The sequence below is a fragment of the Haemaphysalis longicornis genome, unplaced genomic scaffold (genome assembly GCF_048455015.1).
Source record: "Haemaphysalis longicornis isolate Haplotype H1 unplaced genomic scaffold, Haemaphysalis longicornis Haplotype H1 scaffold_12, whole genome shotgun sequence".
NCBI lineage: Eukaryota > Metazoa > Arthropoda > Arachnida > Ixodida > Ixodidae > Haemaphysalis > Haemaphysalis longicornis.
Genome location: NW_027526225.1, coordinates 97,773,128 through 97,791,230, shown reverse-complemented (window position 1 = coordinate 97,791,230; position 18,103 = coordinate 97,773,128). Strand labels below are relative to the sequence as shown.

Genomic DNA, 18,103 nt, shown 5'->3' with positions numbered 1-18,103 from the left:
TGCTTAGATCCGAAAAACCTAAATTACCGGCCCCCTTCTCCCCGCCCATTTTGTTTGCGGCCGTATCTCGGCGAGGCAGGCGCAAGAAATAATGTTTTATTTGCCAAACATTTACTAGAGAAATAGGTACAGACAGTGAACCAACTGCTTACCGCTGATACTCAGCCGCCCTCACTCTCATTCGAGTCCATTGTGCCGCTTGGGCAGCCGATCTCAGTATCCCCGGCAGGTCGTCTTTCGTTCCGCTAAAGTGGTTTTAATTGAAAACTTCATAAATGACTTGGGCACAACGTCAACCTGTGCCCGTTTCCACGCGTTTGAAATCCACCTTGTGATGGTTGCTTAGAAAAGGGGGTGCTTAAATTCGAATGCAAACTTTTTTCAAATTCCCCCCCCCCCCGAAAGCAGGGGAGGATGCTTAGAATCGTAACGCGGTTGCAAGTAAACAGCATGGCCGAAAACCTCGCCGCTGTTGCAGATTTGGCTACCAACCAGTTCGTTGATTTGATTGATTGTAGGGTTTAACGCGCCGACGCAATGCAGGCGATGAGGCGCGCCGTAGTGGAGGGCTCCGGATTAATTTTGACCACCTGGGGATCTTTAACGTGCGCCGAAATCTCGTACACACGGGCGTTTTTGCTTTTCGCCTCCATCAGAAAAGCGGCCGGCGCGGCCAGGAATCGAACCCGGCACCTCGTGCTCAGCAGAGCAACGCCTTAGCCACTGAGCAACCGCGGCGGGTTACAAACCAGTTCGTCTGCCTGTAGGTCTGTAGCGTCAGCGACATTAAACAAATACTGGCTCAGGCAACAAACGGCGTGTACCGTTCTCGCAACGCAAGATGCTTCCCGTCGAATTCGGTTCCGGCTTTGCGCAGCGGCATCGGCCAACAGCATCTCATTGTCTCACCGAGAGCTTTCTCGGCTAAGAAAATTGTCATTGGGAAAGAATATGCAGTTCGCCTTGGGATAAATGGAATGATCGTTTTCATCAAGCCAGTATTCTAATAGTGGGTTTCCTGTTAGGCCAGATGACTTCGCGTAACCGAACACACACCGCGTCATATCATTCTTGGGAAGAAGTAGCGAAATTTTTTATGTTGGTGCAAATGTGCCCACCAGAAAGCGAGGTAATATTCCCAGTTTCCCTCACATATTTTTTTCCTCTGTGGTAGAAGAATATTTTTCCCCCTCTTTTCTCGGTTTCCTTGGGGACCTAACTATGTCAGCTCTACAAAAGCACATATGCTGCCTTTTAGGATGCCGCTGTGCACCCCAGGTACTCATCGACTACGGTTCATCTTATTAAGAAGAGCGCTAAAATGATCACGCAGTTTGCAGAAACTAAAATATCAGCTCAAGAAACGATGTGAGCACTAATTTCGGCATGTTGTTCCATAAATGTAGAAATGACATCTCAATGCCGGACGCGTGAATGACTAACCTGGCCGCCTGAATACACGCCCACAAGCGCCATCTCTTGGTTAGCTTAAAACACTCTTTCTATTCTCTTGAGCAACCGCTAAACAGGCTTAGTTGTTCAGACTTGGAGTAGAGCCGTAGGTTTTCTTTCAAACGGCCTGGGTTCGAGCCTCAGTGGTTGAATTAGGGGAGAAGCCCCTTATGGGCTGGGGCTGTTGGCGTCTCCTGTCGTCGTCGTCGTTCGTCTCATGTAGTCACGCAACTAAACACCAGAAAGCTCGTTTACGCCCCGTGCTAAAACGTAACGCGTACGAAAAAACACCGGGACGCTCGTTTACGCCTCGAGCTAGGAAGCTTCGTGCATCAAAGTCAAGAGACTTACAGCAAAGTTGTATACCTGTACCCCTACCCCCCCCTCATGGTTTCATCTCCGTTGGCAAAAACGCCAAGGCGCCAAGAATACATTTATACACTGCATGCTTCGCCTCTCACCAGGTTTCACGTTAGTAAAGATGGCCCGGGATTTTTTTTTGCTAAGACCGACGGACATTTTTTTTTCCGTAACTGCTTCTCTTAGGTCAAATCCACGCATTCTTGTCGAAAACAAGGACAGTTTGGTGAATTTTAGGTCGGTTCAGCCTACGAAAACGTTTATTAGTGTTCCATTCTCCTAGCACGACGCGAAAAATGACAACGTGGCGTGCGTCTAGGCGGCCAAGTTTGTAAAATACGCATGCCGGACATAGCGTGCAGAGAAAACGTATTTCTCCCCCGCGATTATCTTACCTTTAAACGTCAAACTTTTTGACACGCGTGTTCAGGCTAACATTTTGCGTCGCGGAGAGCAAGAGGGCGTGACGAGCGATAAGACGGGCTGGGTAGAGCTGAACAGGATATATAGATTTCAAGGTTTAACTTGAACGGGTGCTCCACAGAACGTCCACGTGTGTTGCTGTGAAGGTTGAAGACCACAAAAAAAAAAATCGCGTTCAGTCAAATGCAGGGTCATTCCCGCAACAGAATACCTCCAAACAACGTATAGGCCGATTAAAAGCGATACTAAGCATAGTTTTTTAACTGTCTCTTTCCTTTGTGCCTTTTCTCACCCCTAATACCGCATTTTCCGTTCCCCTAGACACAAGCTATGCCTAGCGTGGCACCCTTGAACCTAACTTTTAGCGGTGAAGCCCCTTAGTGGCTGGGGCTGTTGGCATCTCCTGACATGGTCGCAACCGTCTTCTTATGTAGTCACGGTACTAAAACACCGGGACACTCGTTTACGCCTCGCGCTAGAGAGCTTCGTGCTTCGAAGACAAGAGACTTTTACAACAAAGCAGAATACCTCTAGCCCCCAATGAATTCATCTTCATTTGCAAAAACGTCAAGACGGTAAAAATACTTTTGTACCCCGCATGCTTCGTACCTCCCCAGGTGTCACGTCACCGGAGATGGCCCGGTATTTTAAAGGGAACAAATATGCCTATAATCGTCATTACCCCTAAAATAATAAAAAAAATCCTAATTAGTTTTCTTTAGTGCAGGGCCAGACTCGGACGAGAATATGAAGTTGTTGAACGCTTCGTACAAGTTTCCGCCATCACCGTACTGTCGCTTCGCTGAAGATAGTTTGTTTCGAACGTTCGCGTGGAGTTGGCGCTCACAAGTTACTTAATGGGCCTTCCCTATTCACCAGTCCTGGACGGTCCGCGGTCTGTCCGAGGACTGCCCTCGGTCCAGAAGCCCCATGGGAATACACGGGAAAAACGAACGCCGTATCGCGTCTCGGGCAGTCCGCGGACGATCCGGAACTGACAATCGAGGAGGCCCATTGTTGCCCATCCTAGACGACCAGCAAGTAAAATGGTGGTGCGCATGCGCGTATACCGTCGGAGGAGGAGGTCCTCTCCGAGTGCAGGGTGAGCCCGTTGGCAAGCGCGCGGTGGGGCGCCTCGGTCGACGCCCTGCTGGTGGCGCCTCCCGCGGCTGCCGCAGAAGGCTGCTGCTGCTGCTGCTGCCCAGGCTGCTGCTTGGGCTGCTGCTGCTGCTTCTGCGGCGGTTGGTGGTGGTGCTGCAGGAGGCGCAGCTGCACGCTTCCGCTGCGCTGCTGCCGGCTGGCTCCACCGCGACCCATGGCGGTCAGGGCGGCCGGGCTGCCCTGAAGCGACGCCGTCGAGTGCTTCCTGCACGAGGGATGAGGGCGGAACAGGTCACCCAATTGGCTTCCCTCTGAGCACATCCTCTGCACCTGCCCTACGTACGCTGGTGCCTAGCACGAACTAATGTCTGGGTATCGGCGCCTGGGGCTACCCTCAAGCACTTCAGAGGACATCTTGCGTCCCCGGGGACCACTTATGCTGCACCGAGAGGCCTTCAGGCTCCTTAGCAGATACCTAGAGGAGTCCGGCCTCAGCGCCCGCCAGTGAACTGTGAAAGCCTAAACCAACCCACCACCCACCCCCCGTTTCTTTTATTTCTTTTTGTGTGTGTGAGTGTGAGTGCGTGTGTATGTAAATTATCGATATATAGCCGGCGTATGTATGTATATAGTCTGTACATAGCCATTTTCATCGCCTGTTATTTCATAGCCATTTCTACTATTCTACTGCCTTTTCACTGTCCCTTTCATTGCGCTTGCGCTTCCTCCTCCGCCCCCCTCCTCCTCCTCCCCCGGGAAGACCTCTGCCTTCTGCTGAGCGGCAAAACTTCTTCGACATGTAAATATCATCCGTCTAATAAACACTTTCTCTCTCTCTTTCATCTGTCTATGTCCTCCCGAGCCTTAGATCATAGGGGGTAGCATACGAAGTTCCAGTGCGTTTACCTGCTTGACTTTCTAGCGTATGCCTTCCTAAAGAACTTTCCTCCCCACTAGATCTCTCTTCTTGCCTTCCTCACTATCTCTGATTTTCATGCCCCCTCTTTATCTTACTTTCCTGCTTCTTTCTCCCTTCTTTGCTTAAACCTGCTCTTACATGCCGCACGCCAAGGACAGGGAAGAAAAAAAAAAGTGCTCGATAATCTCGCCCAGCTCTGCGAAATTCACTACTCCGTGGAGTTAACTGTTGTGAGTGCATTCTCCGGCGGTGAACGCACGCGCCCCGTCGGAACTGCGCATGCTCCGTGGCCCCTCTTCGCAGGCGTGGCAACCGTAGGCGCAACGTACGATAAGAAGCAGATCTTGCCACAGCAAGACCGGAACATGCGTAGCCATCATAGCAGATTCCGCAAAGCGTAGCTGTCGGCGTAAAACATAACCCTCCCAAAGTTTTAATAGTGTCGCGGTAGCGACGGCCGATCGGCATGCCAGCGCTCTATTACGGTGTCCAGCGGCGAGATGGGCGAGATTACGCGCGGCAGCAGAAGGCCCTTTCCGGTGCGAGCATCGTCTGCTACGCTGTTTTCTTCAGAACGGTTTATCCCCTAGCACGGTATCGGCAAGACTCCCTTAATGAGGATCCAGGGTTATCTGAAGCAGATGTGCGTCTCCAATGTGCGTTTGAGTTTTAAAGAAGCTTTCTATGTCTCACTGATAGCGTTTGTCATCATCATCATCATCATCCTCAGCCTATCTACGCCCACTGCAGGGCAAAGGCCTACGCTGGTACACCCATACCCAGACCCGTAGACCACCAATTACCCCGGTCCTGGGCTAACTGCGACGAACTTGTTCCCGGAAGCTTCTTGATCTCATCTGCCCATCCACCTTTCTGCCGCCCCCTGCCACGCTTGCCTTCTCTAGGGATCCACTCTGTTACCCTTAATGATCAACGGTGATCGTGCCTTCGCATTACATGCCCTGCCCACGTCCACTTCTTCTTAATTTCTGCTAATTTCTCCCCTGACCCACTCCGCTCTCTTTACGTCCCCTAGTGTTACACTTATCATCTTCCATTCCGTTGCTCGCTGAGTCGTCCTCAATTTACGTTGATCCTACAAGTTTCTGCCGCGTAGGTGAGTACCGGTAAGATGAAGCTGTCATATTTATTTGATTGATTGATTGTAGGGTTTAACGCGCCGACGCAACGCAGGCGATGAGGCGCGCTGTAGTGGAGGGTTCCGGATTAATTTTGACCACCTGGGGATCTTTAACGTGCGCCGAAATCTCGACACACGGGCGTTTTTGCTTTTCGCCTCCATCAGAAAAGCGGCCGCCGCGGCCGGAAATCGAACCCGCGACCTCGTGCCCAGCAGCGCAAGAAGCTGTCATATACTTTTTTCTTCAGGGACAACGGTAGGCTGTTATTCATTATCTGAGAATGCCTGCCGAATGCACTCCACCCCATTCTTCTAATTATCTCCGCCTCGTGGTTGGGATCCGGGGTTACAACTTGGCCTAAGTTCATATATTCGCCTACCACACATAAATACGATAGCGTTTGTAGACCACCTCAAAATACACTGCAGGAAAGCCAACTTTCTGGGACTCTGATGACGATAGTGGGTGAAGTGATAGAACAGAACGATTCCTGTGGTGTGAATCCAGTCGGGTCCCTCGCTTTATGGAGCCGACGTTTATCCGATGCGCCATTCCGACACGGTAGCAGCCTAAATCGAAGCTTTGTACGTCTCACTGATGGCCTCTGTGGTCCACCTCAAAACACACTGCAAGAAAGCCAACTTCCACCCGTATGGGGTACTCTGCCTCAAGTGTATTCTTTCACAGGTGAGAGAGAGGGAGAGAGAATAGTCTTTAATGATACTGGTGAGGTTAGCCTGGCCAAGGCGCCTAGCTTGCTACACCTGATGTATGAAAAAAATTGCGCCCACCTCCCCGCGAGGGTAACCCTGTGTAGATGCGACGCATCGTGGGGTTCACTTGGTGTTTCCGTTGGATTGATTCTGAAATCGCGTGGAACGTGTCGGGAACGCGTATGATTATTATGTTTTATGATTATTATTATGTTTTATTGGCCAATCTTGGTCAATCTATCTAAGTGGTATGCTTGGGGCTTCGCTGTCGCAACGACCTTTACTCCATCATTGTTGCTGTAAGTGGGAGCTTCTTTTCTTTTATTGCAAGTGTTAATCATTGCCCCATCATGCGTTGTATCAGTAGCATCTAGACGTAGTTTGAATGAGTCAAGGATATAAGGCGCGTTCGTAGCATTTGATTCTGTGTCGGTTTTGTGGCGCAGTGGGAAGAGCACCATGTACCTCGCGTTCCGCCCACAGGGTCGTGGGATCGAAACCGGGCGCCGCTAACTATTATTTTTTTTTATAGTGTAGGGGGAGGGGTGAGGACGGACAACGCCGTATGGAGGGACAAGGCGAGTGAATGAGATGCAGTCGCATCTAAAATGAAATCAATGAACAAATGATGATAATGACTGTGATGAAGATGACGCGCTCATTAAGAGAGTCCTGTTCAAAGAGTCTGATCAAGTCCTGTGCTTCGCGGGAAAGACAATAGAGCTTTTGTCGTTCACAGGTGAAGCCTGCTTTAGGTTTTCGTATCAACAGAGGAATCCCTCGCGAGAGAGCTTCGAGTTCAACCATCGCAGTCGTTACCCGTCGCGCTGGCTCAGTGGCTAAGGCGTTGTGTTGCTGCGCCCAAGGACGCGGGTTCGATTCCCGGCCGCGGCGGCCGCTTTTTTGATAGAGGCGAGAAACGAAAACGCCCGTGTGTTCAATGTTTCGGTGCACATTAAAGACCCTCAGGTGGTCAAAATTAATCCGGTTCCCTCCACTGCGGCGCGCCTCATCGCCTATGAAGCGTCGGTGCGTTAAACCTCATAATCAATCAATCAATCAATCATCGCCGTACCACTTGCTCGGCACGTGCTTCAGAAATGTTTAGCCTGCTGGCTACCTTCGGCGGCTAACGAAACGGCCTTCGCAGATAAGAAAACAGGGGGGTGTAGTGCTCTGAGGAGAACACCCCGAGGAGGACATCTCCGAGGAGAACACTCTCCACTTATCCAGCAGACAGTTCTATGCGCGTGCGCGTACTCTTACCTACTCCGCCGCTGGAAAACGTGATAAGGCGCTTACATGACGATCGGTGGTCACTCCCGTGATATTATTAAAAATTTGGGAGGATGTACGTAACATGTAAAGGTCACGGCACGCGCCCGAGTGGCGACAGCCTTTTTTGAACCGAGGACGGACAGATAAAAAGTAAGGACATCCTGGGAAGTTGTACTTGCCTTTTCACCGTTAACTCTATAAAATTGTCTTCTTCCGTTACAGACCGGATGGAGATTATTGACGTGGTGTCCTCTTTGCTGTTTTCTGCTCAAAAGAGGGAAGGACAGAAAAAAAAGACAAAGCGTTGTCAGGCAACACGCGTTCCCAAAGAATCGGGCACAACACTTCACTAAGATATGATATATTACACAAAACTAATCGCAAGAGATGTTATAAGGAGCTACAAGCGTGGAGATTTCGCAAGTTTAGACAAAGCTACCGTCAAGGTCCAAACCAGAACAAATGCACTAGGATGGCTGACACGCTGAAGAAGACTGCAGTTACTGTCACTAGATAATGGTACATAGTATTGGCACTCTTTTTTTCCTATTGTTGCGTGCCGCCGCCACGATCATTGGTCAGTTGGAATCACGTGACATTAGTTTGCACAGGGATGGTTCATGGGCGCCGACATTTTGTTGTTTATGCGTTTTGTCGGTCAACTGTGGTAATCTTAGCTTGCCCTCCCTGTTCTGCGGCTGCGCACGACTGGCATCGTTCCGAACGCGAATCAAAGATAACGCGCGTAGCAGCATTTCACCTGCAGAAGTGTATCCTACGATGCCGTATTGCTGCGTCTTCGGCAGTGTTGTTTGCAAATCGCCTCCTCAAAGTTATCGGTGAGGCCGCAGAAGCGGCAATATGGCTACACTGATAAACACCAAAATGGCCGCCATTGCTCACTTGCGTGCCTCCGTGACGGTAGGCAGTATCTTATGCTATGACACTAACTACCGTGTTTCACGTTGTATGAATGAAAGACTGGAATAAAGCAATTTTTTTTTGCTCCAGAAAGATGGTAATAAAAACTAATGCAGGGTAGGGTTGATAATCTCCCTCTACTTTTGTAGTTTGATTAATTAAGTTCAGACTATAACAAATAATTACCTTGTTCGCGAATTACGCTAGCCGACGATATTCAATTACAAGTATCGAGAGCATCATCGTGCATAAATATGCTGGATACCGAAACTTCTGCACAAGTTACTTTAATGGCCGGGAGATAATTTACGGCGCTGAAAAGGAATATCGGAAAATCTAGGAAGGGGGCCTCTGATAACCAAGACAGGTGGTGACGCGTGATCGGGAAGTGGGCTGGGCCGCGAGAGGCTGCGCTCAACCAGGGGGTCGGTTGAATTATTGGCACATTTCTCCTATAAGGTTGAACAATATTGTAAAGAGCTGGAAGTTTTGAAGAAACTGCTGTGTTCAACGTTCCTAACAACGCTCTAAACCTCTGCGATTGAAAATATTTGGAAATATTTTCGCTTAAAGAAGGGAATTATTTTATCTCACCTAATTTGTAAAAAGAGGGCGAGGCGGTCAATTCCACCCTAAATGGTTATTACTTCCATCCTTACTGGGAAATCTAACATTTACAGATTTAGACCTCTGTACGACCTGCGGGAAACAGCCTAATACAGAATTAACATAAAACAATAATAATGTTCTGTTAAGTGAAACAAAATCGAGAGCACAGGCTAAGGCAGCAGATATCAACGCATATTAATCGGACAGATATGTTCCGTGGTAGGTACATTCACGTTACTACATTACAGCCCACAGCACTACCGTGTTCTTAGCACGAAGAAAGGAATACCGTATTTTCGCGGGTATTACCAGCCCCTAACATATAATACGCACCCCACTTTCACCCCGCCGGAAAGGAAAGGAAAAAATCCTCGCGTATTGACTGCACATTTGATACAGGAAAGGCTGCACCGAAGCTACTGCTCAAGCAAAACATCACATACTATGTAGACAGCAAAAGCGTATATTTCCCACGCAGAATACACTGAATGCAGGGCGAAAGCCACCATTCACTAATGAAATTCAGTTGTTAGAGTGCGCTCGCCATTGTTTTTTCTTATTTGTCCTTGTATGTTTCGCGCAATCGCTGCCTTGGAAGGCTCAGTCAGTGTTACTGCGTGTGGCGCATTATAGCCAAATTTGGCTGCTGCGCCAATAAAATTCAAATTCAATTTCAAATTCAGTGTTACTGCGTAGGAGCTTCACGGCACAACGCGCATTGCCGTGAAGCTGCACTTGAGAAAAAAAAAAAAACCCTGGTATTATCCGCGCCCCTGCATTGCCACTGAAATTTTCGCGTTTTTGGTGCGGGTTATACGCGAGAAAATGCGGTAACAACGTAAATGAGCCACAAACATTCATAACGCTCAAAACGGCAAACACTTACCTCGCTCTGAGGTTTCGAGTTGCGAAGGTGAGCTTACTTCTGGAATCGTCGTAATGGCGTCATGCGTGACGACTATCACCGGCTCTGCATCTTTCAATTTTAACAATAACGACTGCAATTCAATGTTTTTCTGAAAAGGAGAGGAAAAGAGAAGGCGTAGGCGTAAGCGACGAGCAGAAGCACCCGTGCGGAAATGGCTACTCAAGACGAAAGCTGCTCAAACGAAATGTTTTATACACAAATTTCCCTGTTGGGATAAGGGGTGAGGCGCTGTTGCAGGGTCCCTTTAAAGGGACCCTGAAACACTTTTTTTAATTTTCTTCGAAATCCTAAATGCTTGCAGAACGCAGACGACCAACACATCGAGAACGTAGATCAGGGAGTCGCAAAGCACCTCGGCCAAAAGTTACTGCTGGATGCCCATGAGATAACATAGAAAGTTGCTCAAAACATTGTTCTCTCTTTCCCGGTCTTGGCGTTCTTTGACTGCTGGAGTGACGTCATTAAAGCAACGTAGTGGCAATTGGCCGAATTTCTTTCAGTTGCAGCAATGAACGAAATCGATAGCCGCTTAAAAAAGAAAGCCACAAAAGAAAAGCAGAAACGGAAGGCGTATCTGCAGCGACGAGCAAACAACGAAATGACGCTCCTTTCTGGCGATAACTATAGCTTTGACAATGCTCCCAGAAGCAAATGAAAGAGTGAAAGAGTTCATCGGAAGCATTGCAGGGCCCCTTTAATTCTTTAGGGGTGAAGTCCCTTAGTGGCTCGGGCTGTTGGTGTCTGATGTCGTCGTCGTAATCGTCGTCTTATGTAGTCCCGCTAGTAAAACACTGGGCCACTCGTTTACGCCTCGCGCTAGAACATAACGCGGACTAAAATAACACCGGGACACTCGTTTACGCCTCGCGCTGGAACGCTTCGTGCTTCAAAGACACGAGATTTTTACTGCAAAGCTGTATACCTCTACTCGCCAACGCGTTTCCTGTCCGTTGGCAAAAACGCCAAGGCGCCAATAATGCACCTATACACTGCATGCTTCGCTCCTCCTCCCGTTTTACGTTTGTAGACATGGCCCGGGATTTTGTAAATTATTTCCATTATTTGTTCGAAGTTTGCGATAAAAATGGCATTTTCATCGGGCCAAAGCAGTCTTTTTAACCCTGTCAGCCCTGATTTTTTTCTGTTTCAAGCAAATCAATGTTTTCTGTGTATTTTCTTAAATTTTGGGGTCCCATAAGCCCCCAAACAAAAGTAGAGCTGTAAGTGCAAGTAATAACGAATTTATTAATAACGCATTTATTAGGAAGGCAACTAATTGGCACATATGGCAATTGAAAAAATTTGCGTTGAGCAGAGACATCACTTTTGCATACTTTCCTAAGCTTTATGACTTCATGAACCTGCAAACAAGAAATGAGCTCCGTAGTGCAGAAATTTATAGATTTACAAGCTTGGAAATAAAACTAAGACCGCCATTTTTTTTTTCAGCCTCAACGTCGTGATTTCGTCTTCACAGGAGCTCCTTCTTTGTAGCGTGCAGCTCCACTAAAATGAAACAACCGCGATATCTATCTCAATGGGTGTCATTAAAGAACAATTCCCCAAAATACTATCAGTTTTGGTTTCGTTCTCTATGCGCTAGAAGAACTTTTATGTGGTGGCATCTATTGACACCACCAGGGCCCGAAGGGTTAATAAATCAAACTTGTGTGTTGTCTTCATGACTACTTTAAACTTGAGGTGGCGCGTCTACGGAACGCGAGAGGAGGCGGGGAGGTGGGTGAGGCGGCAGGGGGGAGGGGTGGCAGGGTGCACTCTTAAAAAAAGGTCGGGGCATTCACTAATGGAATACTAACAAGTTACTTCACCCAGTATACACTAGGTACTTAGTAACTGGAGGTAGTAAATGTAGCACTCTTCTGCGCTATGCGTTTACTAACTTGCCATGAACAACCTAGTCACAAGCAGGACCTTAATCTAGTGAATACTACTACCTACACTCAGTTAATTTACTAACCACGCAGTTGTTAGTGGCAGAGCCTACGTACAAAACTGCGGGGTAGTAAGGTTCGTAAGGAGTTAGTAAATACGGTCGTTACTACCTTTTTACGACCTTTTTTATTAAGAGTGTGGGCGCCCACCTCTTCTAGTCGCTGCCTGCAGCGCATATTCTCGTCCTGCAGCACTTTGATCCTGGTGAAGAGGCTCTCGTCGTCCGAATCGCGCCTCGACTTCTTCAGCGGCTTCAGGGTGGCCCGAACGCGGTGTTCGCCGGCCTGCGGGTTGCGCCGAAGCTCCACAAGCTGCCGGTCCGCCACCAGAGGACGGGGAGAACAGGGTTGGGGACAGAAAGAGAACAGCGGAACGCCACGATATGAGCAAAACGAGGCTGACCGTGCCCAGTCGAAAAAGACGACAACACAGAATTCTGTAGTTTGTCCTATTTTCGCGTGTCGTACTGTCGTCTTGTCGTGTTCTTGTCGCGTCGTGTTTCTGATGTTCTGTCGTGTGTCGTATTCCTGTCCGGATTTTGATCTTCCGTCGTGCCGAATTCCTGTCTTCTAGTGATTCTGATGTTGCATCAGTAGTTGCACATTGTTTGAATATTATTGCCCATTGTGAAGAGTAGCGTAAATGGCAGTTCTGTTGTGACTACACGAATGTTTGTCGCTGAGAAAACTGACTTTGTCCTTACGACAGAAACGTGTGTCGTAACAACAGACGGCTTTATCGTAACAACGGGACTTATGTTTTCGCAACAAAGTTTTTTGTCGTACGACAGGTTAGGTTTTTGCTAGGTTTTTGCGGTATTCCTGTTGGGATTTTAGACTACGACATCGTCAGAATCACTCGCACATTGCTTCTTATTTGTGTCTACAAATTGTTGGCTGTGGTCATGAACTGAGGCTGAAAGCGCCATCACCCACATCTTGGTTACGGGATGCACTGCACTGAGGGGCAGCTGGCTAATTCCGAACCCCCCGATTTAGTTTAACGCGCACACAATGTCTTGTTCACGGAGGTGTTCGTCATTTGCTACCAGGAAAAAGCGGGGCAGTAATAATACGCTGCCGGACATCAACCATAGTTGTCTGAAGTTACATGCCTTAACCGCTGAGCCACCGCCGCGAACAGCCAAGGGTCCACTCCAATGAAAAAAAAAAAAAAAAAACGGCGGCTCACCTCCAGGGCGCAATGTTGACAAGGGATTAAAATCACCGTGACCTAAGCTCTCAGTTTCTTACGAAACAGCGTAAGCTGCAAGTGTGGTGGGCGCAGACGATCTTGGCCCCAGGCAACGCACAGAGGGCCTATGGTGCCAAGTTTCAGACTCAGTGAAAGGTAAATACCACACACGTACACGCCCAAAAATGCCACCTTTCCAGCTGTTTCGTGCACCCTCTAAGACCCTACCGTGGTTCGGATTAATTACCGCAGTGCACTAAATTAAATAATTCATGCTACCAACTTGGGAGTTGTGGCAAACGACAGCAACGCGCATGCCATTTGCATAAAAAAATGTGACCTGCGCTGAGGCATGGCGCAGTGCAGAACGTCATGCTTCAATTGCGTGGGATGAGACAGCGCGGACGGAACTTTCGCATCAAATCGTATGCTCGACATCGAAATTTTATTCTTGGCTGCATTAATTTGTCAACTAAGTGCATTGGGGCGAAGCTGATTGTCTTAGAGTGAGCGAGGTGCCAAAGTTATTCCGATGCTGTATTTGCTGGCTCATTAGGGCAATTAACCAGCTGGTGCAGGCAAAAGCAGAAAATTAGCGGTCATTTTATTTCTGGGGAATTCGCTATCCCACTTACCCTGGTTGAAAGAATACTTCGAAAAAGCAATTCAGCACTCCGTTGAACAATTCTCGGTAATGCAGAACTATGTTAACCAGCTCCATCCCAGAGCGAAAACGGCACAAAGGCAGATACTGCATTTTCTTTTTCAAATTCACCCGGTATCAACAGGTGACAAAAACTAATGGCAGCGAAGCGCCTCGCGCACAGCGCGGCTGAAATACGTCACGTGATCGCAGAAGGCATAAAATCCGGCGAGCAACGTACTACAAACAATGATGCAAAAAACTAAAAACAGAGGTTGTCGAAATGATTATTTTCACTGGGAGTCCTTGTTCTATGTTCTTCATAATTACTATGTTCTCACTCAAAGAACCGACTTGCTGATTAAGCAAATGCGCCAACATTAGGAAGAAGCTTTAGACTGAGCCTTAGCGCGAGTGCAACATTTCTAGCTCATAAGGAAAAGTTCTCTGTAATCATATTACTGATGACAAGTAAGTTGATTGGATTTAAAAAGAACACACGCATATAGTTAATAGCAAGTAGCCGGCTGCCAGGCTACTTTAAATTTAATTTGGTAAATAAAAGTAACAACGTCAAAAACTTGAACTGTTTGGTGCATGGGTTATCGTGCAGCCTTCGAGCACATCCCTAAAATCACATCTCAAAAATTGCCACAAATATACAACTTGATATGACGACTCTGCCTGATTAAAACCCTATAACTAGTAAAACAACTTTGATTCATTAGATGGGGTGTGTTAAGCTTTAATTTCGCAGTTGTTAACGAGTAACGTCTTTGATGTCGACGTGTCCGGCAATTCGTGACATAAAAATGATCGCCAAACTTAGTATTTTGGTCTCACCATTCATTAAAACAGAGTATGATTTAATTACAGTAAGCCCTCGTTACAACAAAGGCACCGTGACATAAAAATGACTTCGCTATAAGCGGTAATCTGCAAAAAGCGGCGATGATCTGGTGTCCTTGCCCTGTAGTTGAGACTGCGGAATACTTCGAATAAAGCGACAGTTCGAATAAAGTGAAAATTCGAATAAAGCGAATTCGCTGTTTCGTATAATTTCGAATTCGTTGTATCGAAATTTCGAATAAAGCGAATTCGTTGTAACGAGAGCTTACTGTGGTATTTCAAAGAGCTGGCCAGTGCGGTGATCACCGGGAACTATTTTCTTGCGCAACAGTAGTTTCGGCCTCAGGCAAAGCGCGGGACGACTGCCCGGCAAGGGGGTATAACACATCACTTCACGAGCACGTCACTGGCAGACCACGATCACCGGCACAAGAGCGACACACACACGAAAAAAGCAATGTGCAACGGGTGGTGTGCTCTGAAAAGAAAGGATCAACGTGTGTGCCATTGTGTCACATGCGGGTGGAGTGTGCACTGGTGGTGGTGATGATGACGATGATGGCGGTGTTGAGGATGGAACGCAGCTAGCTACAAGCTTGAACAACTTGTCGCAGGGGCAAGGGAACTACAGGGTGAGAACTTCCCATTCGTAGCATTTCGACGTTTGCATATATAATTCCTTCTCACTTGACTGCACCCCCCCTCCCCCCCGCACCCCCCCCCCCCCGACCTCTTCCGTATTCGCCTCCTAGACAATGCCGCGTGCGCTGCTACTAGATTCTCATTATCTACGTTTAATTGTACACAGCGTGTGACTTGGATTATTGTGACAAACTACGACTTCAAAAGATTGTGATAAATTACGACTTGTAGGTATGAATTGTTGAAGTAACACGAGAGAAGTCATGGAATGACTACACTTGAACGCACACCACATGGATTTCCTTAGCCCGTGCGAAACGCTGTGCACACGGGCTACAAAACGTTTTGCAGAAAAAAAATGCCCTCCGCGTCTCAATAGTATCCTCAATGAATGAGAAAAGTTCACCAGACGTAGCTCGAGAAAAAGAGTCTTCGAGCATAAATTCGGTCGATATATTTTACCGGGAACAGGTGCACTGCGACAGGGAATACCGTGAAAATAGCTTTGCTCAGATACCTTAAAAAATAATCACTACCCAATTTCTTTGATTACTTTATTAACACTATTTATTCTAAGTGTCTCGGCGCACTCTCGACTATAGGACCCTCGTCTGTATAATTTTCACTGTAACCTTCGTCTATCGAAATAATCATCTCTAAAGTTGAAAGTACTGCAACCGTGGTACCAAACAGTACGCACACGCAGAAGAAAAGGTGAAGAGCCAAGCCTGGCAGTGCAAAAGCGGTCTAAATAAACCTTATCGCGGAGCTTTTTCCGTCTGAGAGTAGTGAGGAAATCTGGCCGAACAAAGGTCGCTTGAAATGCGGGTGCCATGCTGTACCACAAACGCCGCCCAGAAGATAACGCCTGTTGACTCTCCCTTTCCTCGATCCAACTGCCCCTTTTGCACGGCTCCTGCCAAAGATGCGGACACAGAACCTTTGCTGTGGACGTGCTCTTCATTGGAAGCGGCCAGAACACGACACCTTCGAGGCACAGGCCTCCACCCTGGCAGGCCACGTGACCTTCATCGGTGGATATGGGGACCCCACCATCGCTCCCTCTTTGCGTTTCTTCCAGATACGGGAGCTAACCTATGCCTGCAACGTAGTCTTTATGCCATCGGGTATACTATCGCAAAAAAAACAAAAAAAACTACAGCAGCCAATTCAAGTCGACGCTTCTAGGGGGTCTTGCAACCCCGTGGGGGACCGGCGGTAATGTTGGGTGCTACTCGTTTGTGCACAAAGGAGGGATGGTGAGGGGGGTGAACGGGTGCAGGCAAGGCAGGGCAAGAGGCAGTGAGAGAGTGAGAGTGAGAGTGAGTGGTAGAGAGAGAGAGAAGGGAGCCACATGTAGAGCGTGTGTGAAATGGGCTCACCAGTCTCACCTTGGGTACAAACACGAGGCAGAGCGTGGTGGTGGAACAGAAGATGATGAACACGGAGATGATGATGAACGCGGCGTCCTGCTGGTCGCGCAGCACGAACGAGATGGCCGCCCCGATGGTGCACATGATGACCACGTTGTACACGCTCATGCCCACGTACTTGGAGTCGTTCAGCGCCGGAATGCTCACGTGGCGGGTCTCCCACGCCAGGAAGCAGCCGAACGCCTGCAAACACCACGACCCCGTGGTACCACTCTCCCTTCTTTTAAAGAAAACCTTTAGTACTTTCGTCCATCGGTTTGGCCGCGATGCGCAAGTTCCCCTTTTGACCTCAGTCACACCTCCTGCGACACACCTCTTAAAGCGCATAGCGTGATTCGCCGGGCCCGCCTTCGGCGCTGCGTACAAGACCCCGTTTTCAGTCGTTCTGCTCAACTGATCAGCTAAGCGGAGCGCGGTTGCGGGCGCTCAGCTGATCGGCAACCGACAAACCCCGCCGCCTCCCACGCATGCGGCGCTGGGTCGTCTCGGGCTACGTGACTAATCTTGCGCTCGGCGAAGAGGAACGCCGCGTTCGCCGAGAATGAAAGCGGGACCAGGCCTCCTTCTGTGAGCTTTGCACCGAGACCGAGCGGCGTTGAGCCGTGGTCGGCAATGCAGCTACATCAAAGGTTAACCACGCGAAACCAAGACTCAAACAGACTAGGCCGAGCTTTTGCTTTGCATATCCAAGGTTAGCTGAGCCAAGCCGCAGCCATTTTTTTCTCCACTGTCACGACAGGGTGTGCACCGGTAATACCCGAATACCACTAAATAGTAACTGCTCGTTTAGTTTAATGCACCCAATAGTAGAAAAAAATATGTTAGAGGTCATGTTCGTAGCAGGAAATAACCGACAGCTAATGGGCAATGCCAGCCAATGCGCTTGGAAAAGTTCAATCTATAAAGAAGTGCGGAGCAGAAGTTCGACTTAGTAACATTCGCGAAAATTTTGCATCTTGACTCCCTCCATAAGACAAGGGAAAAAGGTGCGGCGTGTTCTGATCCGCCGTTCTAAAGACGCGGAACAGCTTGCGCCTACTACGGTGAACTTCAATATTGTCCCTACTCCCAAAGCTGCCTTCACTGCTTTCTAAGGCATACCGAAGGCAATACCGAAGGAACACTGTTATTGTTGTTGACCTGAGGCCAAAGGCAAGATGGGAAGGGGGAAATTTCTCCGTAGGAAAGCTAGCCCTATCCTATTCGTGCTGCCTGGAAAACGTTTCGGAAGGGGAGAGCATTGGAATTCCCTTCTCTTTACTTGGGTTCCCCCCTTTTCTTGAGTCCGCCCCCCCCCCCCTTTTTTTTTACAGTAGTACGCCCCTGATTACACTATGCACGATAAGAGCTGTTTGTATACCTGCATACTATCCGCCATTTTAAGGTGTATTTCAGTTGACAAACGTTTCTTCAGCAACAGGTACGACGAGGGGGCAGGACGTCTGATTCGATCATCACAACCGCTAAATTACCACTGGGAGACAAGACAATCAGCTGATATGTGTTTAGACAAAGTGTCAACTTCCAGGCAACTGTCGCCGTA

At 48.3% G+C, this 18,103-nt stretch overlaps 1 protein-coding gene across 1 annotated transcript in view; it reads right to left on the bottom strand.

Moving 5' to 3' along the window:
* Window positions 1-18,103, bottom strand: part of LOC144163045 (gamma-aminobutyric acid type B receptor subunit 2-like) — a 376,861-nt gene that overhangs the window by 14,574 nt on the left and 344,184 nt on the right. Inside the window, exons 15-19 of the mRNA XM_077693831.1 lie at window positions 16,510-16,743; window positions 11,949-12,110; window positions 9,805-9,934; window positions 7,564-7,652; window positions 3,306-3,597 (exon numbers count right to left, since the gene is read on the bottom strand). Of these exons, the coding sequence (XP_077549957.1) occupies window positions 3,306-3,597; window positions 7,564-7,652; window positions 9,805-9,934; window positions 11,949-12,110; window positions 16,510-16,743 (907 nt within the window). The remainder of the gene's footprint in view (window positions 1-3,305; window positions 3,598-7,563; window positions 7,653-9,804; window positions 9,935-11,948; window positions 12,111-16,509; window positions 16,744-18,103) is intronic.